This window comes from Gallus gallus, chromosome 10 (genome assembly GCF_016699485.2).
Source record: "Gallus gallus isolate bGalGal1 chromosome 10, bGalGal1.mat.broiler.GRCg7b, whole genome shotgun sequence".
In the NCBI taxonomy this organism is placed as follows: domain Eukaryota; kingdom Metazoa; phylum Chordata; class Aves; order Galliformes; family Phasianidae; genus Gallus; species Gallus gallus.
In genome coordinates, this window is record NC_052541.1 from 20,330,081 (window position 1) to 20,353,512 (window position 23,432).

The 23,432-nt window shown below is 42.5% G+C and overlaps 1 protein-coding gene across 1 annotated transcript in view; it reads left to right on the plus strand.

Moving 5' to 3' along the window:
- Positions 1-2,883: 2,883 nt before the first annotated feature.
- The window catches only part of IQGAP3 (IQ motif containing GTPase activating protein 3), a 50,498-nt gene continuing 29,949 nt past the window's right edge, over positions 2,884-23,432 (plus strand). Inside the window, exons 1-14 of the mRNA XM_413959.8 lie at positions 2,884-2,961; positions 4,936-5,035; positions 7,207-7,363; positions 8,165-8,242; positions 9,033-9,109; positions 10,968-11,035; positions 12,000-12,113; positions 12,430-12,608; positions 13,245-13,335; positions 13,821-13,984; positions 17,125-17,209; positions 18,426-18,589; positions 18,840-19,000; positions 19,521-19,645. Of these exons, the coding sequence (XP_413959.4) occupies positions 2,910-2,961; positions 4,936-5,035; positions 7,207-7,363; positions 8,165-8,242; positions 9,033-9,109; positions 10,968-11,035; positions 12,000-12,113; positions 12,430-12,608; positions 13,245-13,335; positions 13,821-13,984; positions 17,125-17,209; positions 18,426-18,589; positions 18,840-19,000; positions 19,521-19,645 (1,615 nt within the window). The 5' untranslated portion in view covers positions 2,884-2,909. The remainder of the gene's footprint in view (positions 2,962-4,935; positions 5,036-7,206; positions 7,364-8,164; positions 8,243-9,032; positions 9,110-10,967; positions 11,036-11,999; positions 12,114-12,429; positions 12,609-13,244; positions 13,336-13,820; positions 13,985-17,124; positions 17,210-18,425; positions 18,590-18,839; positions 19,001-19,520; positions 19,646-23,432) is intronic.

Sequence of the window (23,432 nt, forward strand, 5' to 3'; positions counted from 1 at the left end):
TAGTAAGTGCGTTTATATATATTTATATATAAGCATTAACATATTTTACTTGTGTATGTGTGTGTAAAATATATGGACTTATTCCACTAGGGTAATTCCATCTAAATTTCTACAGGGCATCAAGGGCCTATAGAACAGAATGTAGCTAAAGACAGCAGAATTGAATAGGGATCTAAACCCTGTTGCAGACACAGAGGATAAGGTTTAAACATCTTGAATAAATGAGTTCTGCAGGGAAAGGTCCCAAAACTCTGTGAAGAAATGAAGTGCAGTAGATTTAAAAAAAAAAAAAAAAAAAAAAAGAGACTCATAAGGATGAGAAGGGTCATCCTTCTCATGTTCAGACCAAAGAGTTGACTGAGGGGGGACCTCATTGTGTCCTGTGGCTTTCTGACAAAGGGGAGCAGAAGGGCAGATGCTGTCCTCTGTCTGGTGACCAATGATAGAACCTGAGGGAACAGCATGGAGCTGTGACAGGGGAGATTCCAATTGCATATCAGCAAAGGGTTCTTCACCAGTGGGTCGTCGGGCACTGGAACTGCCTCCCCAGGGCAGTGGTTATGGCTTGCTGGAGTTCAAGAAGTGTCTGGACAATGCTCTCAGATATATGGTCTGATTTTTTGGGTGGTCCTGTGTAGATCCAGGAGCTGGGCTCCATGATCATTATGGATCTCTTCCAACTTGGGATATTCTATGATTCAATGAATGAAGGGTGTTAAGATGTAGAGTGGGACTAAACATGTTTTATTTCATCTGTCTGAGAATTTCATGTGTGCTACAGAGAGAATAAGTGATGACATGAAATTCTTAGAGCTAGATGGGACCTAGAGCACATTCTACTCTGTCTTCAGACATTGTTTTGCCAGAAATCAGAACGTGTGAGATGTTCCCAAGCAGAAGGTTGTTTGAATAGGCTATTATTTCCCAACCTTTTTTGTAATGTGAGACCTGATAACGCTTTAGAAGACAAATGAGGTAACTGCACAGACTGTACTGCTTGGAAGGGGATAGAAAATGTTTAAGGTGTTATGTAAGCCGTAGCCTGTAGTATCTCCAGGTGATCATGGAATTGCAGTTCCAGCCTTTCACGTTGTCTAAAAATGCATTTTTTTTTTCCTGGATGGCTCACAAAAATCATCTTTCTTATAGAGGAATTGGCCAGTAAACAGCTTCACAAGAACATAACTGCAGTTTAAGTAAAGGCCTGAATTTTGGAGCTCGTTTTCCCAGCACAGCACTGGTGGTTGAGGCCAAGCGCCAAGTACTTATTTTTTCTTTTCTGAATGGAATTGAAAGCTGAAATTTTGTAACATACTTTGTGAGGCTACCTGGCTGATCAGCACCTTAGAGAACACCAACAACAAACCAGCCAGGAGAAGTAACAGATTAAACAGAAACCCCAACAAACTTCAGTCAGTGGTGACAGTAAGAGACCAGAAATCGTAAAGGAGTGGAGTGACCGCTGAAGTGTGTAACCTTAGAGAGTTTCATCCAGAAACTGCCATTATGTGAAATAACAAACCTTACAGAAGAGGGTAACTGTGAGATATTTGTGCCTGTTTGAGGAAGGATTGTAGGACTGTGCAAACATTACAGCATTTTCAGGGGAACGTAACCAGTTCTGCATGCCACAGTCCGCATATAAACATTGCTTAAAATGTCTTCTCGTTTCATAGCTGCACATAACTGCAAAGTGGTCACATGTACAGTAACATAAGTGTTAATCATTAGAGCTGTAACTGTTTATAATAAAAACGTGAGTTTTGACAGAGTTCTCGGGTGTTGAAGTCTTCCAAAATTCTTGGCAGAGTCTATTCTCAATAATACAGTCCATTGGTTATATTCACTTTTCTCTTCTAACATGACTTAGTAGGAAAATTCGTTTTTCCTCAGGGTTGTTGTGTGCATTCTTAACAAAACCAGGTTAAGTGAATCAAAGCCCGGGCCCTGTGTGCGCCACTGCTCAGCTGAGGTGGCAGAGAGTACAAAGAAGGAAAAGGGTCCCTCCTCACTCAGTGCTGTGACCCCTCCTGAGCATTCAGCTGCCTTTGATCAACCTCTGAATTTATGTGATCCATTTTTTGAGTCTGTTCTTTAGGGCTTCTAAATTACACTTCCTTCTATCTGGTTAAAAACTGCTTAATTTTTCTGTTTGCTTAAATTTTGACTACCTGTTTTCTGTTTTATGAGTAGAAATGAAGAAATCATTTCTTTGGTCTCATTTTCTCCTCCTGGGTACCTTTTGTCAACTTTTGCCAACTGTGAAGTCGTAATTTAAGTAGTTTCTCTTCACATGAAGATCATTCTGTAGTTCAACTTTTGCCAACTGTGAAGTCGTAATTTAAGTAGTTTCTCTTCACATGAAGATCATTCTGTAGTTCTGAGCAACGCTGCTGCATTTTTGTGTGTTTGTTTTTTTTAATGCTTTTTTTTTTTTTTTAAGGAGAAATGCACACAGATTTGTGCATTTGCAACATTAACGGCAGTCCTTCCATCTGGTTTGCAAAGCTGGACTCTGTAATAATGATACGTTTCCATCTTTCAGTCCTTTGGTGTTGAGCTTCTATATTCTTAAAGCCTTATTTGCACATGGCTTTGTATTATCACAGCTTTCCTTTCCTCTGAATAATGGACAGCCGGCATTCCGTTCTCTGTTAACTGTAGAACTTTGAGCGTTCGTAAGACTTGGATGCATAGCGAAGGCTGAACGGGGGTCGGACGGTGACGTTGTTGCCCAGCGATACGCGCGGGGCGGGCGGAGCAGAACAGAGGCGGCTTCCCAACCGAACCCCGGCGGATGGAGCCGGCAACGGAACGAGCGGCGCGGCTCCTCCCCCGCCACACCCGGTACTGCAGGAAGAGGAACAGCCGCGCCCAGCTCTCGGCCGGCCCCGGACCAGCGCAGCGCTATGGCGGCGGAGGAGATGGACGGGCTGGGCATGTCCCGGCCGCACTACGGCTGTGAGTACCGGGAGGCTCGGGCTCGGCTCTGGGAATCGGCGCCGCCGCCAGGAGACATCTTGATCGGCGACGCCCAGCCTGGCCTGCGCGGTCCGTCCCTTCCCGGGACCGCTGCTGGGCGCGAAAGGCTCAGGCGCGGGGGGAGTGGGGGAGCCTCGTTCCCCGGGCCGGCGCGGCGAGCGTCCCGCGAGATGGGTGCCGGGGGTCGCGCGAACTCGGCCGAGCTCGACGGGTCTTCCGCGGGCGGTAGAGAAGAGCGCCAGGAGAAGGCGGGCGGGGGCGTCATTCGCCTCCCGCGCGAGGATCGTTCGCGTGTGCCGCGGGCGCGCTGCGCGCCTCGCCCAACATGTCCGCCGCGGGGAGGGGAGCGCGGCGGGGCGGGGGCTGCGCTGGTGGAGCAATCTCGGCGGGAGAAGGGCGCGGCGGGCCGCTGCCGTGGCAGGCCGATGCGGCCGCCTCCCTGCTGTTTCGGCAGCGGTACCTCACCTACCATCCGAATCGATCGGATGCATTCAAGTGGAGCGCCTTCATCTCCTCGAAAATATGCTTGCTTTGGAGAGGGAGGTTCGGTGTTTCTGTGGCTTACGGTCTCTTGTGCAAGACGTCACGTCAAAAATGAGCAAAGACGCAGCAAACGCTGTGCGGCGGATGGGAGATGGCGAAAGCGACGGACGGGGCGCGGCCGCAGGTGGGGTCTGCGGGAGGGGCGGAGGCGGCAGCGCTCCTCCTCGCTCCTGCACGTTACGGCGTGGTGCGGAGCCGTTTTCAGCTCCTGTAACTTCGGGAAAGGCTGAAGTAATGGGAAAGATGCGTGTGGGTACCCAGACGGGTTTCTGAGACGTCCTGGAACTTCTTACCAGGGCCTTGCTTGATCCCAAATGCTGCAGTTGATCCCTCATCTGCTGTTTTTGTTTGGTGCCAGTATTTCAGGTATAACCTAACCTTTGACTAACGACAGTCCGAGGTGTTTCCTATTTGTCACGCTAACCCATAAAACCTTAAGAAATAAATACTGCTTTTTCAACATGAGAGCATGGAGGAGGTACTTAGCAGTAAGCAGGAAGAGTGTTTGAACACACAGAGATCGGGAGGATTTAGGCATATAACTGTAGGAGTTTGATCCGAAGACGATACGCAGGTTGTTGATCTAAATTATTACCCTCCAGGTGATGAGAGGAGCATTTCTGACATTTTAGGGATGAAATACCACAGTATAGAAGAAATTACACTGTGAAAATATGCAGTGGTCTTTTAATATTTGACTGCCGAAATCAGTGGGTTGGTGGAGAAAGATGTGTCACTGATGTGCTTCTGAGGAGGAGAAAGGCAGAGCTCGAAGGAAGTAAGAAATTAATGGATTGTCTCAGAGAAATTGGAAGATGAGGCAAAGTTGAGCCAAAGTCAAATTGAGAAATCAGAGAGGGAAGACGGTAAACTTATGCAATAAGGATGGAAGGGTAAGGATGCCATGTCTCTTGTTACCTGCAAAGAACGTTTATATTTGTTTCTTCATTTTTCTGAGACCAACTACATCTGTGGTGAGTTCCTGTGAAGAAGGTTGGATGTGATTTTTAATGTTATATGGGAGCGGCTGAGTTACAGCTGACCCACTGATTGAGCACCCCGGGGAAAGGACCGGTCAGCCCTGGGAGCACAGGTGAAGGCAGTGCAGCTGTGGGGTGGGAAGGGGTGGAGCTTGGCTGCACCTCTCTTAGACCCCATTTAAGGGCTGACTGCTACTGGGGAAGGAGCTCTTTCTGGAGATCCCTCCTGGGTGCAGCTTTTTCCCATGAACCTGGAATCTTCTGATATGGGCGAGCGATCTTCTTCCTTCCATTACGGCACCTCTGTATTGTGCCAGTCCTTCTGTTGTCACACCTTTGTTGTAACGCCTTTCTCGTTGTATCGATCTGTCCAGTTGCTGTAGATGTTCAGTCTTCTTCTGTCTGAGAGTATTTATTTGACTATTTGTAGCTGTCTTGGATAATGAGAGATTAACTGCAGAGGAAATGGATGAAAGACGACGCCAGAATGTAGCCTATGAATACCTTTGTCATCTGGAGGAAGCAAAGAGGTAAGAATAAAGGTGTTTCAAATGCCTGGAACTTTTCAAGTCATGATATTTTGTAAGAGGAATAATTTGGATGCAGCTTGCCTTTCCTGTGTGTTTCTGAGTGACTGGATAGATTCATTTTAGAACAGACACCAAAGGACTCAACTCTGTGGTCCTCCGGACTGTTTTTCTGTCTGAAGGAAGTAAAAATATCTATGCCTAGGAAAAGTTCCTGTTATGCTTATCTAACGTGCTCTTAAAGTTTGGTGCTTTTTTTTTTTTTTTTTTTTTTTGTGACAAGGACTTCCCTGCTCTAGTGGTGTGGTATTCTCGGCACTGAAAGGTTCCTACTATTACCTAACTTGTATTTGTCTTGGTGTAGTATTACCTTACTACCTGCTGATGGACATGAAGAACAGATTATTCTCTTTCTTTTATCTGCAGCCCTTTGCACACTTTTATTTGTAACCTGACTTTTCTTCTCTTAAACTGAAAACCCAGAACTTTCATATTTCTCTGTGGGTTCTGTTTACTAGATCTATGGTCCTTTTTCCCTGTATTGTTCTGACTTTTCTCACCTCCATGTCATTTTGGAAGCGCAGTGCCAAAACAGAGGAAAGCTTTTGAACTGGGGCATTGATGTACACATTTGTAAGAGCCCAAGGGTTGTTCTGTGTACCCTGACAGAAGTGCTAGCATCATACGTTATAACGTGGTATCTACGTTTTTGTAATGATGTCAAATGGCAGAGTTGTGCTGGGTTGCCATCTCTTTACTTGAAGATGTGCTTCTGAAATTGGGTCCCTGTTCTATGTTTATGGAATATATTCTGTTTTTATAAGCATGTAAAATACTGCCAGATTTTTTTTTTCCTGACCTTTGATTAATACATTGAGATAATTTTGACTTTCTACCGCAAAGAAGGTCATGGGGTTTCTGGTGGATTAAGGGCTTGACATGAGCCAGCAGTGTGTGCTTGCAGCCTGAAAGACCTGAACTGCATTGAGAGGGATGACAGCAGGGTGAGGGAGATCATCACCCTCTACTGTGCCCTCATGAGACCCCATCTGGGGTACTGCATCTAGGCCTGGGGTCCTCAGCACATGAAAGGCATGGAGCTGTTGGAGCAGATCCAGAGGAGTGCCGTGAAGATGATCAGATGGCTGGAGTACCTCTCCTGTGAAGAAAGACTGAGGGAGTTGGGCTTGTTTCTCTTGGAGAGGGCTCTAGGGAGGGGAGACCTTGTTGTGATGTTCCAGTACTTGAAGGGGGCTTTGTAAGTAGGAGGGAGAGAGACTTTTTACACGGTCTAATAGTGATAGGACAAGGAGGGATGGCTTTAAACTAAAATGGGCAAATTCAGGTTAGGTATTAGAAATAAATTATTTGGTCAGGGGGTATTGAGACCCTGGCACAGGCTGCCCAGAGAGTTTGTGATTGCCCCATCCTCAGAGGTGTTCAAGACCACGTTGAATGGGGCCCCGGGCAGCCTGATTAAGTGGATGGCAGGGGGTTTGGAACTGTGGGGCTTTTAAGATCCTTCCAACACTAACTGTCAGAAGGAACTATAATAGCACCATTAAATGAAACGGAAGGAAATAAGATACGGAAAAGTCTGTTGTTATGAGGAAAGTCAAAGTTCTGTCACTGAAAGTCAGACCACAGAAGTGCGTGTTCCTTTTCTGATTTTGAAATGTATATTAGGGTGGGGTAAAATATATAGGCTGGGAGCGTAGACTTGACTACATTGTAAGAGGTCAGCTAGATGAGCTTGAATCGGCAGTACAGAGTCTAGAAATAGCTACCAAATCTTTTCTGAAAGCTGAATAAAGAGATACTTGTGAGATGAACCTATACTTGAGAAGAAAATATAAGTGAGTTACAAAGGCAGGTTGGCTACTATATGTAGACCAGCAGCAGCTAAATCGTGGGCTGGAGGAAGAATATGATGGTGAGATGGTATCTTAGTTTCTGAGGCACTGACTGCTGGGCTCTGTACTTAATATGTTTTTCTGAAGCACTACTAACGAATATCTTAATGACACAGATTGTCTGATAGCGCTGTACTGATGTTCAGCCTCTAATGCTAAGTAAATACTGTGCTGAAGAGTGATGTAGCAGTAGCATCATGGAACTTAGCATGGGGTTATGTTCACAAATTGGAATTATACTTTGTTCTTCTTGCACTTCAGATGGATGGAGGCCTGTCTGAATGAGGAGCTTCCTCCCACAACCGAACTGGAAGAAGGACTGAGAAATGGTGTCTACTTGGCCAAACTTGGAAACTTTTTCTCCCCCAAAGTGGTTTCTGTGAAGAAAATCTATGATAGGGAACAGACTAGATATAAGGTGAGAGCTGCTGGCTGTAGATACTGGGTTAGGTAGATAACTCAAATAGGAAAATGTGCAGACAGAGGTGTGGATTGAATAAGCAGAAAGTTCTTTTATGTTATTATTAACTGAGAAATGGGTCCAGAGGAGGACCACGAAGATGATCAAAGGGCTGCACCTCCTCCTCTATGAGGACAGACTGTGAGAACAGGGGCTCTTTAGCCCAGGGAAGAGAAGGCTCTGGGGGGACCTTACAGCAGCCTTCCAGTACCTGAAAGGGGCTGGGAAGGGACTCTTTATTAGGTCATGTAATGACAGGATGAGGGGAAATGGCTTTAAACTGGATGAGGGTAGATTTAGGTTAGGTATCAACAAGAAATTATTTACTGTGAGGACAGTGAGACACTGGCACAGGTTGCCCAGTGAGGTTGTGGATGCCCCCTCCCTGGAATCGTTCAAGGCCAGGCTGGATGGGGCTGTGAGCAACCTGGTCTAGAAGGAGGTGTTCCTGCCTATAGTAGGGGGGTTGGAACTAGATGATCTTAAAGGTCTCTTCCTACCCAAACCACTCTGTGATTCTATGAGAAATGTTTCCTTCACTTGAGAATATTGGATGAGTGAGGGCTGTGGACTCTTGGCTTCATATCTGAGCTTACAGCTGTGAAAGAACTTGTGTTGTTATAAATAAACAATGTAATTGTGTATATATAGAAGACTTCTGACACCTTTTTTTCTTTGAGTGCACTTTTTTTTTCACTGTCTCTATTGTCAGCTGTGGTATTTTGCATGTCCTCTTGTTTCTGCCTATTTTTATTTCAGGCAACTGGTCTCCACTTCCGACACACTGATAATGTAATTCAGTGGCTAAATGCCATGGCTGAGATTGGCCTCCCTAAGGTAATTTCTGTGTTGTATGTGCAGACTGGTATGTAATCTCAAAAATAACTTTGCATTCTGTAGGAGCATTTCCTGTTGCACTAAAACCAGTAGAGTTCATATAGTCACTTTTTCATTCTCTAGATTTGCATCTGTATAGAATTTCTGTCTAAGAACTTGATGAAATCTTCCATTCTGCTGTGAGTGAGAATGACCAGATGCACAGTAGTTGCTGCTTCTATCCCATACCACAAATCTTGCATACCATCCAAGCTATGTTGTTTGTACTCAGTGTTCTATTGTGCAGTATCTGAGCTGCGGTTAGATTGTGGCAGTTTATCAGAAATCTATTTTAGAAGAAGCAGTGTAACAGAAAACAGTAGGTTCTCAATTTCTTCAGATTTGCCAGCGAAGTTTTTAAATTAATTTGAAATAGGTTTCAGGTATGGCTTAAATACAAATTATTGGCTACGGTATGGGAATGGCCTGATAGCTCAGAGAAGTTTAATAAACACTGTTGCCTGAACATACGTGGACCTCGGTGATGTTTTGTGGGCACATGAAGGAAAGGGAATGCGCTTTCATGTGTGTAGAACTTGGGCAGGAAAAAAGGAGCCTTGGTTTAGGTAGAAGATTAAAAAAAAAAAAAAGTGACTTTAAGCAGGAAAGATGTGCTGGCATCAGAGAAGTGCAAAGAGTTTTGTTTTTTGTTTCATTAGTGTACTGCAGAAGATTTGGTCTTAGCACAGTTAGGACATTTGGTTATGTAGCGGATGTATCATTCAGACTGTTAATTTTGTTTTATCTTCAGATATTCTACCCAGAAACTACAGATATCTATGATCGCAAGAACATGCCGCGCTGTATCTATTGTATTCATGCACTCAGGTAAGGCTTGCTAGGCAGACGTCTCCAGTTTCTTCTGAAATCTGCCTGGAAAGCAGAAAGGTGGGGAAAAGAAGGCTGGGCTGAAGGGTGAACGAGGACGAATTCTCTAGCAGAGCTGTTGTACCAGATTAAAGCAAAAATCTATGTCGAATGGCTTAGGTTTGAAGGGACCTTAAAGATCATCTAGTTTCAATCCTCCTGCCATGGGCTGGTTGCCCCCTACTGTATCAGACTGCCCAGGGCCGCATCCGACCTGGCCTTGAATGCCTCCAGGGATGGGCCATTCACAATGTTCTCCAGGAAACCTTTTCTGGCATCTCACCACCTTATGTGTAAATAATTTCTTCCTACTATCTAGTGTTTGTCTTTAACGTCATAAAATCATAGAATCTGTTGTGTTGGAAGGAACCCTTAGAGTCCTACTGGTCCAACTCCCCTACAGTGAATAGGGATGTCTACAGATAGATTGAGTTGCTCTGAGCCTGGTCCAGCCTGACTGAGAACGTCTCCAAGGACAGGGCTTCCAGCATCTCTCAGGGCAACCTGTTCCAGTGCCTCACCACCCTTACTATAAAAAAGGAAAAAAAACCCAAACAAATCCCACCAAACTTCTTCCTTATATCCCACCTGAATCTACCCTCTTTAAGTTTGAAATCGTTTCCCCTTCTCCTATCACAGCAGATCCTGCTAAAGAGTCTAGCCCATTCCTTCTTACAGCTTCCCTTTAGATACTGAAATATAAATGCAGGAAATTTAGGTATTGTGTGTTTAAGTAATGTAGAAATGTGAAATTCTGTTGTTTATTTTCCATGCAAGTTAAAACTGAGTTCCATCCGAGGTGCAGTTATTTATTAGTAATTTATTTTTAATGTTCCCTTATGATCAGATATTTTGCTAGAGGTTACAGGTCTGCGAGCTGTGCTGAGCCAGCTTGACAGGCAAGCAGAGAGCTTGTTTCTCTTTCCAGAGTCCCATATGTCTTAACTTTGTATCAGTTTCATTTGTCATCAAGCTTCTTTGTTAATCAGATTAATTCACTGGAATTACAGGGAAAAAAGAAATGACCAAGTGTATGTCATATTAGTAAGTCGCATCAGCTTATTAAGGCTATTTTGATGCAGCGCTGATGAGGCTACACTTGGCCTACTGTGTCCAGTTCAGGACTCCTCAGTGCAAGAGAGACATGGAGCTGCTGAAAAGAGTCCATTGGGGCCCCTGAAATGATTCAGGGTCTGAAGCCTTTTTTGTATAAGGAAAGGCTGGAGAACTGGGGTGGTTTGGCCTGGAGAAGAGAAAACCTGCAGGGGCAAGAAGGATCAGATCTGATCAGCGTATATTAATATTTTAAGGCATCGTGTAACAGAGACTGAGCCAGGCTCTATTTGATGGTTTCTAAGGACAAGGCAAGAGGTAATGGCTGTGAACTGAGACACAGGAGGTTCCCTCAGAACATCAGGACATGCTGTATTTATTGTGAGGGTAACCAAGCAGTGGGCTAGGTTGACAGGTGAGGCTAGAAGATCCTTTCTTTTGGAACTGTTCAAAAGCTGTCTGGACACTGTCCTGGGCAACTGGCTGAAGGTGATGTTGCTTGAGCAGTGGGGTTGGGCAGGAAGACCTCCAGAGATCCCTTCCGACTTTATTCCATGGAGACTTCAGAGTGGTGAGCAAGTCAAGTGCAGCTGAGGAGGGAAGGAGAGAGGAGGATCAGCTCATACCTTGGTTGGTAGTTGTGAGCTGTTATATGGGTTGGTATGCTTGAATGGTTCCTTTGATCTTTTTATCTCCTAAATTATGATATCTTCAGATTAACCATGAGGAAAAATTACTCGTTCTCATTGTTTCTTTTCTTCTGTAGCCTGTACCTGTTCAAATTGGGTCTTGCCCCTCAAATTCAGGATTTATATGGGAAGGTGGACTTCACAGGTAAAAATTAAAAAAAAAAAAAAAAACTTGTACCAATATGTGCTGCCTTTTTTTCAGCTGTAGGAGATCAAAGAAAGGACTGTTAATGTAGGTTTCCTAAATGCAAATTAAATTAAAGAGCAATGGTTGTTAAGAGTTCCAGAATTTAAAGTGGAAGGCTCATTTTGGGTGCTTTTTAGCCAGGTTGTTAAATAGTCATTGGTTCACTACCGTTATTTTCACAAATAACAGCCCCTTAATTTTTCATTCCTGTTGAAGGATGATTTGATGTCACCCTTACCCCTTGGGAGAGGATTCACTTTGATACTTGGTGAGCAGTTCCGGGCTCCTTTAACAGTTTAAGGTAGAGCTGTGTGTGTGCCCACACGAATACCTCCTCAAGGTTTCAGTTGCTTGATTGTTGCAGAAGCACCTGATTGTGTGTTTTGTGTTGGTGAGATTACTGTCTGAGGATACACCTGATATAAAAGCTTTATTTTCCTGCAAAACATTTACTAATTGTACCTATGAGAGGCTAAACTTACAGCACTGCTTTGGGGTTATTTGGCGTTTATCAGCGGTGTGTCTCCATATTCTCCATCCCCTTTTTTGCAGGATTAAAAAAAAAAAAAAAAAAAACATTGTTTGGGCATTTTCCTGACCTGTTGGCCACCATCTTTGAAGTACCTCAGAATAATGGAGTGTGTTTCTTGATTTTTGAGTTTTGTAATATTTTCTCATGGGAAACAACACAATATTTCTGTATGAGTTTCTGGGATAAATACAAATTTTAGGGAGGTGTACAAAATGACAGCAGTTTCTGTTTATTTTGCTTACTTTTTAGAGAGTTATATTCAAAGTATAAATAAAACAATGATTTATTTACTGTAGTTATTTCAGCCTTTCCTGTAGCAACAGCTGATATTGCAGAGCTAGTTCGTAATGTACTTTAGACTCTGCAATGCTTTTTTAATATATGTTTCAGAGGAAGAAATCAGTAATATGAGGCTTGAACTGGAAAAGTATGGTATTCAGATGCCGGCCTTCAGCAAGATTGGAGGAATTCTAGCAAATGAACTCTCTGTGGATGAAGCAGCACGTAGGTTTCATTTTATGTGATTATTCAGATCAACATGTGGTATACTAAGTGTTAGTTTTAATGCTCCTTGCTGTAAGAAAATTACAGACCTTCTGGAAGATGGAAGAGGATTGATGTGCACCCGCCCCACTGATTTGGTTAGCTGACATATACTACTGGGAAATAGGCCACCATTTTTTTTTGTCAGGAGCACAAAACCCCACTGGTTTTGCTTTCTGGTTAACTTCCAGATAATTTTTTCACTTTTCAGTCAAGTTCTCAGTGTTTAACAGGACTGTCATGTTTGTGAGTAACTAACAGGCTGTGACTTTTTCAGTACATGCTGCTGTCATTGCCATTAATGAGGCAATTGACCACCAGGTTCCAGCTGACACTCTTGTGGCAATGAAGAACCCTAATGCCATGCTAATCAATCTTGATGATGACTTGGAATCTACTTACCAAGACACTCTCTACAGAGCGAAAAAAGACAAGATGGAGAATGCTAAAAACAGGGTAAATAAATCTTTTTAAACTATCTGTTTGTTTGTATTGCGATTTTATGTTGTAGTTTTAAACTGTAGGGGAATGCAGAGTGTGTGTGCTATAGTCCTGTGTGAACAGTATTAGGTAGATTTGTCTCTGCTGATATTCTAGTATTGGCCCCAGTAATCTGCTTTCCTATTGTAGAAGACAGGCAGCAATAGTTGCATTACTCTGTTCTGCTGTCTGAATTATGGGTTGCAGATGTACATGCAGCATTCATATCATCCTTTACACATTGGGAATTTTCGGAGAATATTGATGTATTTTTACAACAATGAAATGGTGAGAATAACCAACCGGCCCTCAGAAAGATTCTGGGTAATTTTAGAACATTGCATAACAGATATTCTGCGTATGTTGTTGGCTTTCCACGTTCTGGAGCTCTGCTGTGTTTTCATAGAGAGCCTGTAAACTGAATTAAGGTGTTTCTGTTCGTATTGGACTTTGTGTACTTCTGGGACTTTTTACATGGGTAGGTCACAGATGGGTGAATTCCCTCCCTCACAGCTCTGTATACGTGGTTATGCTCGCTGAATTTTTCTGTGGCAGGATCATAAAAACATCTTTGTGAAGATGGAGACTGATTCATTTTTATTTTATCTTCAGATTTCCTCAGAAAATTCGGAGAGAGAGAGAGATGTATATGAAGAACTTCTGACTCAAGCCGAGATTCAGGGAAACATCAATAAAGTGAACAGTAGGTATCATGCTAAAATAATAGTTTTGATTAAAAGCATAGTTAAAAATGATACCTGTGCTCCTCCTTGCTTTTGGTATTGAGCAGAAAGCTTCTGGAGTGCTAACATAAATGGAAGACAGCTCTTCTGTTGTGTTTTTTGTTTGTTTGAACATGTTACTGATACGTATGTAGTTGTAAGCTGTATTTATTTTGACTTCTGCTGCCCTTCTCTAAGAGGGTGGATTGTCTGTGTTGCTGCTGGAGCTTCACGTGCCTATGAAGCCACCCTCCTATCCCACTGAGCGATGCATGTTATGTTCATCCTTCAGCCTCTCTTTGAAGTACTGCTTTGCAAATTGGCTTTGGAAGTCTTCCATTCAGATTACATGCCTAATTTGACACCCATCAGATCTAAGAGTATTTACTTCTGAGCAGTAGGTTATATATGTAATGGGACTTGTTCATTTAGTGTTTCTCTAAAAATTCTGCTTTACTGTTGCTAGCGTGTGCAGCCATATCCAAGATTGACCTGGCTTTGGAACAAGGAGATGCGTTAGCGCTGTATGAAGCTTTGGCAACACCAGCCCTGGGACTTCGAGGATTGCTACGAGAAAATTGTGACTGGTATTTCAAGCAGTTTTTGAGTGATAGACAGCAGAAACAGGAGGTATGCAAAAGCCTGGATCACTATGGTTGCTGATTTCCGTTTTTATTTCCCTTTCACCATCTTGTTGTCCATTGCATGCTAACTGCTTGCAGTATACTTGAATAACAGTTCAGTGTTGCTTTGGAAAAACTTAACAGTAATACGCATAAGCATATAATAAACATTGTTTAGTTTTCATCTCTGCATATGAAAGGCCAGTATAATTTTTATATAGGTAGGTATATGTAATTAAAATACTTTGACCAATTTTTAAATTGTGTATAGGACTGTAGAATATAGGCACATACTTTATCTTATTTTACTGTTTTCAGTGCTCAGGCAATGTGGATATTTGTTTTATAAGTATCTATTAGTTAAGCACTATACTACTTTCACTATGGAAAATCCTGTCCATAATCAAGGCTGACATTAGTTTTTCATTTCAAGCCAACTCTTCAGTGGATTTTAGATGCAGGTTGTTTACGTATGCTACTTAGAAAATTCATGTAGTAGATTGAAAAAACAGTATTGTCTCAGTTACTACAATGTCATACACATTAATGGGGGGAAAATAGGGTGCTATGAAGATGGTTATTTCTACTGTATTTCTTTAATGGATTATTTTTTGAAAAGGTACAACCAAGCAGAGAAGTAAGGTATTGTGTGTCTTCGGATCCAAGTAAAATGTGGACAAATTAGTTGTACAGTTTCAGCAAACTAGATCTTGGGCACTGTGGTGGATGCATCTGTACTTATATGTTATGGGTATAAAATACTGTGATTTGACCCAACAGCGGCTGCTGGAAAACGTGTGGGGAGGCAGGGACTGCTGTTGCACTGTAGGGAGAATAGAAAGGCTTCAAAAAGTTCAGACCATGTAGTTGAAGTAAGTGGATGAGGAAACCTATTTGTTCATAGGATGGACCTTTGAACCACAGTTTGAAGTAAAAGTAGTTGTTAGAGAGCAATTAGAGAGCTGAATCTCTGCTAGGGCCTGGCAGTTAAAAATTAAAGCCTTGGGTAAATGTTGAATTTGAATTTCTGTTGATGCCTGGAGAGAAAAGCTGTTCATTACCAGGCTTTCATGCTTTGCTGATGGTAAATCATTGGGTACTGAGCAGCTGGTCTCATTGACAGTACATGACTTAAATAGCCAGAGCACAAGCATCAGGTATCAAGTAATCATAGAATCACAGAATGGATGGGTTGGGAGAGGGACCTTAAAGCCCACCCTATTCCAACCCCCCTGCCACAGGCCAGTTGCTCTCCCCACCAGATAAGGCTGCCCAGTCCAACCTGTCCTTGAGCATGAACAGGGAACGGGCACCCACAGCTTCTTTGGGCAGCTTGTTCCTGTCTGTCCTGTGCTGGGTAGCTTGAAACTGAGTACACAGTACTCCAGGTCTGGCCTCACCAATGCTAGCTCCTGTTCAAGGTGCTGTCTGCCCAGATCCTAACGACTTTCTCTACATGACTTCCTACTGTCCTGGGCAGCCTTCTGCAGTTGACACAGCTTTGAGCGGGGAGTTTGAACTACGTGATCTCTAGAAATCACTTCCAACACTAACTGTTCTGTGATTCTCTCATTTTTAAGCAGTCTTACTTAAGGTAGGCCTTTCTGAGTCTGAAGAAACTTTCCTCAGTGTTTCTGGGACTCAGGACTTAATAGGCAACAGCTTTCAAGAAAGGTCTCTACATCTTTGTTGTCAGACTTTAATGCATTTCAGTCAACTCATCAGCTGCGGGGTGTGTGTGTGTGTGTGTGCGTATATATGTTTTATGGAACAGGTCTGAATGCATTTGCAGTGGGAGAGAGATGTAGCTGCCCAGGTATGGCCGCATGCTTTTCTTGTGCCCCGATTTATACTCCCGCTTCAAATGGAGTCTGCATTGGGCTTACTAAGACCTACATTTCATAGAATCATAGAACCCTTAGAGTTGGAAGGGACCTTTAAATGTCATCTAGTTCAACTCCCCTGCAATGAACAAGGACACCACAACTAGGTCAGGTTGCCCACGGCCTGATCCAGCATTACCTTGAAAGTCTCCAGGGATGGAGCATCAACCACATCTCTGTGCAGCCAGTTTCAGTGCCTCCCTACCCTCACGGTAAAAGACTTTTTCCTTATATCCAACCAAAAGCTACCCTCTTTGAGCATTTCTACTAAACTAGTGCGTTCCCTTCCTTGAAACCCTTTAGTATACATTCCCATCTGTAGATGGGTCTGTATGTGTAATACTTCTGCAGAACATCATGCAGAACATAATGTTTCTTGAGAGCTGCAAATAAGATAGGAAAAATGTGGGCTTTCTTGAAGTCCTAGCAAGCTCTGGTGTGGCAGAAACTCTCCATAGTTGTCCAGAGATGTTGCTAGGAGTGAAATAGGATGGGGAACGTTTTTTCCAAGTGTTACAGTAACCACAAAAACAAGAATCAACTGTTTTTTAAACTGCAGCGTCAGATTGCATGCTTTTCCAGCAAGTAATTGAAAGATCTTATTTTAATAGATGCATTTTTCAGTGCTTCTGAAAAAGTACTTATCTTTACTGTGTGAACCTTCATATATGAGGGGTTGTGTACAGGTTCTGTACCTGTACAGCTGGTACCCTCCTGCTCCACAGTGTCATTTTCTGTTTGTATTCATGTGGTACTGTATAGTCCAGGAAGCATTATATAAAAATCATAAATGCATATGTCTTGTTTTTGACATTCAGAGAGCTCTTTCAGTGGTCAAAGAGGCATTAATTAACGTGTTATTGCATGACCCAACTACACAAATAAAAACTTTCCTGCAGCACACAGTTCACACAGAGTCTTTTTCCTAGAAAGTTGTCCCCTTTGTCTTAATTGTTTCAGAATTTTTGGAAGTGGAATCTTGCATTTAATAAATGCAGTTCTCATGGGACTGCATTTCTTAGAGGGATCAGGTTGTACACATGCAGTCCTTTAGAACTGCAACTGAGAATCTGTTGAGTAATTTGTTTCCTGTGTGTATGTGGCATTCTTTATTTGCAGAGTTTATGTGGCATTGAAGCGCTTTAAGGAAAGGCTGTTTCCTTCTGTTTGTTTGTTCTTTTTGCTGAGCTATTTGCAGTAAATGAGCTGATGTGGTTTTACTCTCCCTGATTTTTTTTTTTCTTTTTTTCCCCCCCCCCCTCAGGCTGGCATTGCAGGTGTTCTGCAGAAGGAGGATTTACAGTTGGGAGTGGATGCTGCTAACAGAGCAGCACAACAATATCAGCAAAGTAAGGAGCGACAAAAAACAATAGCGACAAAGTATCTGTGGGGTGTGATCAGAAGGATGAGGAAGTACAGTATTTGTGTTTATGTGAGGTTACACCAGGGCTATCTCAGACCATTATGGATGTTCTTTAAGTAGTCTGAGGCTACTAAAACATGAAAAGTAATCACGACAGCTGGCTCTAGTGTCTTCTGTCAAGCTCTTTAAATAGTGCTTGAGATAACAGCAAATCAAATGAAATGCTGAGCAACATGGAACTTGTTTTGGTGTTTTGTTGTTAACACATTGTTAAGGTGTTTTGTATTCACCTTAAATAATGCTTTTTCTAGGCAGTTTGTGTTAGATTTTGTTCTATGGATCTGTGAAGGAAATCTGGATTGCTCTGTGAGGTGTTAAAGCTAGCTTATCTGTTGACTACTAACATAAGTCTTACTTGGTTTGAGCTACAGAACTTTTAGCTGTTTTTTTTTTTTTTTTTTTTACGGCTAGCTGTTTCTGAGTATCACAATGCAAATAAAACATAGATCACAGTGGCTGCTTTTTTTTTAATCAGTTGCTTCTGACACCATGCAAAGTTCCAGAAGCTTTCAGTGTTTAATTCTGGCTGTATGGTAGCAATTAGTTGAATTTATAACACATAGAAAGAAAGCTAATAGGGATCTGGTTACAGTTGGTTTAAATTACAAGAGGGAGATTGTGCAAGTCTAGTAACTAGGAGGTCACCTTCAGAGTACCTTACATGTTCCCCATAGTGCTCAATGTTTAGTTACCTATTTGTGCTATTTTAAAGTTAGCCAAAGTGCTAACTTTTAAAACACTGTAGAGTACACTGTAGAGTGCCTGGTACTGCCATGACCAGTAATAGATACAGGAAGGAAAAGTTGTTATGAATTACTTACAAAAAAACATTGGCAATTTTGAGGTTTCTTATTGGCAGAAGTTGGTGAGACAGTCCTCTGATAATCAGACAGGAAGGTAAACTGGTTTAAAAATGAGTCTTGTTTTAAAGAAGGCGTTATGTAGTCTGGTTGTTTACAGTAATGCAAGACTGTCTGGGTAAATACTGATTGGAAAGCCTGTAAGGGAATTACTTTTTTTTTTTTAGGTTAGGGATCTTCTTATTGAGAAGAGTAAAAGTGCTTGCGTTACTGGGGAGCCAACTGTCCGCCTTCCTCGTTCTCGTGCTGTCTCTTTGACATGCTGCCTCTTTGAACTTCTAGGGCTGGCAGCAGTGACCAGAATTAATGCTGCAATTAGAATGGGTGATGCTGAGAAGACTGTGGCAGAAATGATGAATCCAGAGGCCCAGCTACCAGAGGTTTATGCATTTGCTGCCAATCTTTATCAAAAAGAGCTGGCCACCTTGCAACAACAAAGCCATGATGTAAGTAATACATTCTCTCTTATTTATGTAAATTGATATGGATCACCAGATCTACCTTGCCTGTTTCGTTAAATGTGCCTGTCTTGAGTGTTTGTAGAACTGCATTGATGCTCAGTCTGTTCTGATGTGATGCTTAATCCTTAAGTCTTGAGCTACTTGGTGCTGTAAGATTCTATTTTAATCTCTTGGTGTTCTAGGAATAGTTTGTGAATAGCAAGTATAATTTATCTGTGTTCCTCTTTATATGCAGGGTAACCTCACCCATGCAGAATTGTCTGTTGCTGTAGAGATGCTCTCTTCTGTGGCTGTGATTAATAGGGCTTTGGATTCAGGGGATGTGAGTACAGTATGGAAACAACTGAGCAATCCTGTCACAGGGCTGACAAACGTTGAGGATGAGAACTCTCAGAGGTGAGTGTTTTGAAAAGTAACATCTGTCTTTGACAATGCTTACATTTGTGAGTTTGGTTTTTTGTTGTTTGGGTTTTTTTTTTCCCTTACACTTCAGGTTCTTTCACTGCTTACTACAATATTAATTCTCTCTATTGGCTCTTGCATCTTGTCTTTGCATTTGCTATTTCTTACTAACCTGATTTATGTACTATCTCTTGGACTTTCATCAAGGTTTCACAACAGAGATATGTTCTGGTACTACTGGGTTCTCAACTGTACTAGGCCAGCTCATCCACTGTGTTTTTTGCCTGAAACTGTCATTTGGTGTTTGAGTGCTTTTCTTGATTGTTTTGCACTGGAGCTGACTGCCTTGCTCATGGACTTTTCTTTTTTCCTATTCCCTCTTTCGTATTTGTCAGTTTTAACCCATGTATTACTACTTCTACTTTGTGTTTAGTTCTCATTGCTGCCTTGTGTGTTCCCTGGCCACTTTTTCATGACATGATACTTGTTGGTTTTGATTTTTGTTCTTTCACAGATATATTGATGATCTGATGAAGCTGAAAGCTCAAATGCATGCAGAAGAAAATGAATTTATCACATGGAATGATATCCAGTCATGTGTGGATCGTGTGAACTTAGCTGTGCATGAAGAACATGAAAGTAAGTTTTGCTTGATTAGTACTAGATGGATCCTAGATCATAAGATGTGCTAAAACTAGGTGCATGCCAATACAGAATGTTGTTGCTTGATTCATACTGACTGAGTTAGTTGCCCTTTGCCACTGCTTCTTGTGTAGCTGAGTTCATCCGAAAAGGCTATAATCTAGAGAGGGTTAAATTTTAATGTCAGCCTGAAGTCTTGGTCAGCTTGCTTCCTGGATCTCCAAATAGACATGGGTTTCCTGTTGGGGTCACGTGATTAGATGAATTGAAGCCACATGAGTGCACACAGTGTGCACGCGTGCACCAAAACGCTAGTTTTGCAGCCTTGTGTTTGTAAGAGATCACAGCAGAAGTCAGGGAAGATTCAGGCTGGATGTTAGGAAACACTACTTCTCTGAAAGGGTGGTCAGGCACTGGAATGGGCTGCCCAGAGAGGTGGTGGAGTCACCGACCCTGGTGGTGTTCACAGAGCGTTTGGATGTTGTGTTGAGGGACATAGTTTAGCGGGAACCATTGGTGAAGGGCCAATGGTTGGACTGGATGATCCTGTGGGTCTTTTCCAACCTTAGCAATTCTGTGATTCTATGATTCTGGAAGTTCATGGAGTCCAGCACCCTGTTTCTTGTAACACTCCCATAACCTGTAAAACAATAGGGACAACAGAAAACCCAAACCAGCAACCATAAAATGCAGAAAATCTTATAATGACATAAGCTGGCATCTTATAATGACGTAGTTTCTGTGGAAAACTTTAATTCTTTCACCTGCTAGTGTTTCATAGAAGCACAGAATGGCCTGGGTTGGAAAGGACCGCAGTGATCATCAGTTCCAACCCCCTGCTATGTGCAGGGTTGCCAACCAGCAGGCCAGGCTGCCCAGAGTCACGTGCAGCCTGGCCTTGAATGCCTGCAGGGATGGGGCATCCACAGCCTCCTTGGGCAACCTGTTCCAGTGTGATTATGTTTCAGTTTCTTATGTACCTTTGTACATAGATATTTTTTATCTAGTGTCTGAGGGAGTCCTCAGGCCATACCAACTTGTACCCTTCTACTGTCCTGATAAGTGGCTTCAAATTCAAAAATGCTTTCTATGAGGAGTTGTAACATACTGTTTCACAGAGTAGTCTTTTTCTGCTCATGTTGGCTAACTAATCAAGGATAATTACTGCTTCTCTTCTGTGCCCTTTCCTAGGTCAAAAGTTACCATATCTGTTTTTCTTCATGAGATTAAGTAATGTCAGTCTTAGTGTTTCCCCCAGCACTTGTGGGGAGAGATGCGTGTATAAAGGTGTACATACTGTATATGTATACGCTGTAAGAGGAAGCAAGCAGTCTGTACCATAGTCTGCGTAGGTGATGCAAAGATGTCAGTTTAAGGACAAAAAAATGAAAGGAAGGCATTCTAGGGGCTAAGATAATACTGAGAAGGAAATGCAAGAGATGCTGAGACAAAACATGCTGTTATGGCGTACGCATCAGTGTGAAGAGATATTCAGAACGCACCTTTCCTGTGCAACCTACTTCAGCAAGCCTGCTTATAGTGGGGGGCTTGAACTACGTGATCTTCCTTCCAACCCCTGTGATTTTGTGGATCTGTGATTCTCTGAGGGAACTGTGTAACAGTTCAGATAAAACAAATTTCATCTAGTTGTCAGTGGTGTGGAAACTTAAGGTTAAAGATCTGGTGTGCTAGCAGTCATGGAAGCAAATAATGTTAGATCTTTTAATGGAAACCCTGCAATTAGGTATGTGTGTGTTAGGCTGTGAAATCACTAATCAAGTAGAATAGAGAACAGTAAGAACAAAAAAATCTAGTACTACTGAATGAGGGAAGAGGAAGAATGGACTGACATTTTAAGTGGATTTTATTAAGTGTGCTGTGCAACTCATTACTACAACTTGGACATGTTTAAAATTTTTAATTTCAAGTTTTCTGTCAAAAAATAGAGAAAAAGCATCAATTGGACAACACCTAGCTGTGGCTTCCTATCTTACTGTATGTCTCTGTGTAAAAGCAGCGGAGTTCTGCCTGCAATCTGTCTTATCTTGAGAGATTAATAGAAGTGTATATTGGAAGCCGGTTTGGTTGCACACATGAGAACAGAAGTAGATATGTGGATATGTAAAATTTACACAGAGCTGATTTTTACTTGACAGATAGTTATCATCATGTGTAAATTAACGTAGAAGGATAAGGACAATTCAGAATGATGTGGAAATATTTCACTACATCCTTGAAAGTCACAGCTAAGAGAACAATCCAATGGCGCAGTTTCACAGAAAAAGTGGAATTCTGTGCTTTATTTTTTAAATGCACACAACAGAAAGAACTCTAGTGGTAGTCCTGGTCCGGTACCAGCTGTAACTTTGAATAATACGTAAAAGGAAGGTTTTTTTATGTGTCTTCATAACATTCTTGAAGTACGTCTCTGTGGCTTGATGTAGATAACAAGTTTCATAGAATCGCAGAACATACCAAGTTGGAGGGGACCCACAAGGATCATAGAGTCCAGCTCCTGGTTCCACATAGGACCACCTAAAAATTGGACTGTATGTCTGAGAGCATTGTCTAGATGTTTCTTGAACTCTGGCAAGCTTGTTGCTGTGACCACTACCTTGGGGGAGGCTGTTCCAGTGGCTGACCACCCTCTTGATAAATCCAACTCGGGCCTCCCCTGTCACATCTCCAGGCTGTTTCCTTGTGTTCTGTTGTTGGTCACCAGAGAGAGGTCAGTGCCTGCCCCTCTGCTCCCCCTCATCAGGAAAGTATAGACCACCATGAGGCTTCCACTCAGTCTCTTCTCTGGACTGAGGACTTCAGCCACTCTTCATATGTCTTTCCCTCTAGACCCTACACCATCTTTGTAGCTATCTTTTGGATGCTTTCTAATAGTTTTATGTCCTTTTCATGCCGTGGTTCCCCAAACTGTACACGGTACTCACGACGAGGCCACAACAATGCAGTGTAGGGTGGGACAGTTCCCTTCTCTTGAAGGGAATTATTCTCCAGAATACTGTTGGCTCTCCTGGCTACCTGGGAGCATTGTTGACTTGTATTCGACTTACTGTCAACCAAGACTCCCAAATCTCTTTCATCATGTCTGCTCTCTGGCATCTCCTCCCCCAGTCTGTATGTATAGCCAGGGTTGCCCCTTCCCAGGTGCAGAATCTGGTGTTTGCTTTTGCTAAATTTCTTGCAGTTGGTGATTGCTCAGCTCTCTAATTTGTCAGGATCTCTCTGCAAGGCCTCTCCACCCTCGACAGATTCAGTAGCTCCTCCCAATTTAGTGTCGTCCGTGAACTTGCTCATAACACCTTCTAGTCCTACATCCAAGTCTTTGTGAAAACATTAAAGAAAATTGGCCCTAAAATAGAGCCCTGGTGGACCCCTGGAGTGACTGGCTGCCAGACTGATGTGACCTTTTTTTTTTTTTTTTTTTACTTACAGCCCTTTGGGCCTGACCCATCAGCCACTCATTCACCCACTGCACTGTGTTTTTTGTCTAGTTGTATGCTGGACACTTTGTCCAGCATTCTGTGAGAAACAGTGCTGAAAACTTCACTGAAATCCAAAAAGTCATCAATTGGCTTTTCCAGGTCAAATAGATAGGTGACCTCGTCGTTAAAGAAAGTATAGTTAGTTAAATGGGGCCTTAAATGGTACTTTTTTACAGCAGTAGTACCATCTCTTTAGCAATCCTGGTTCTTGTGGTGTCCTTAGTGTGTATTTTTCCTTAATCTGTGCTCCATCCAAATAGCAGTTCCTACTACGAAATGTTCCACTT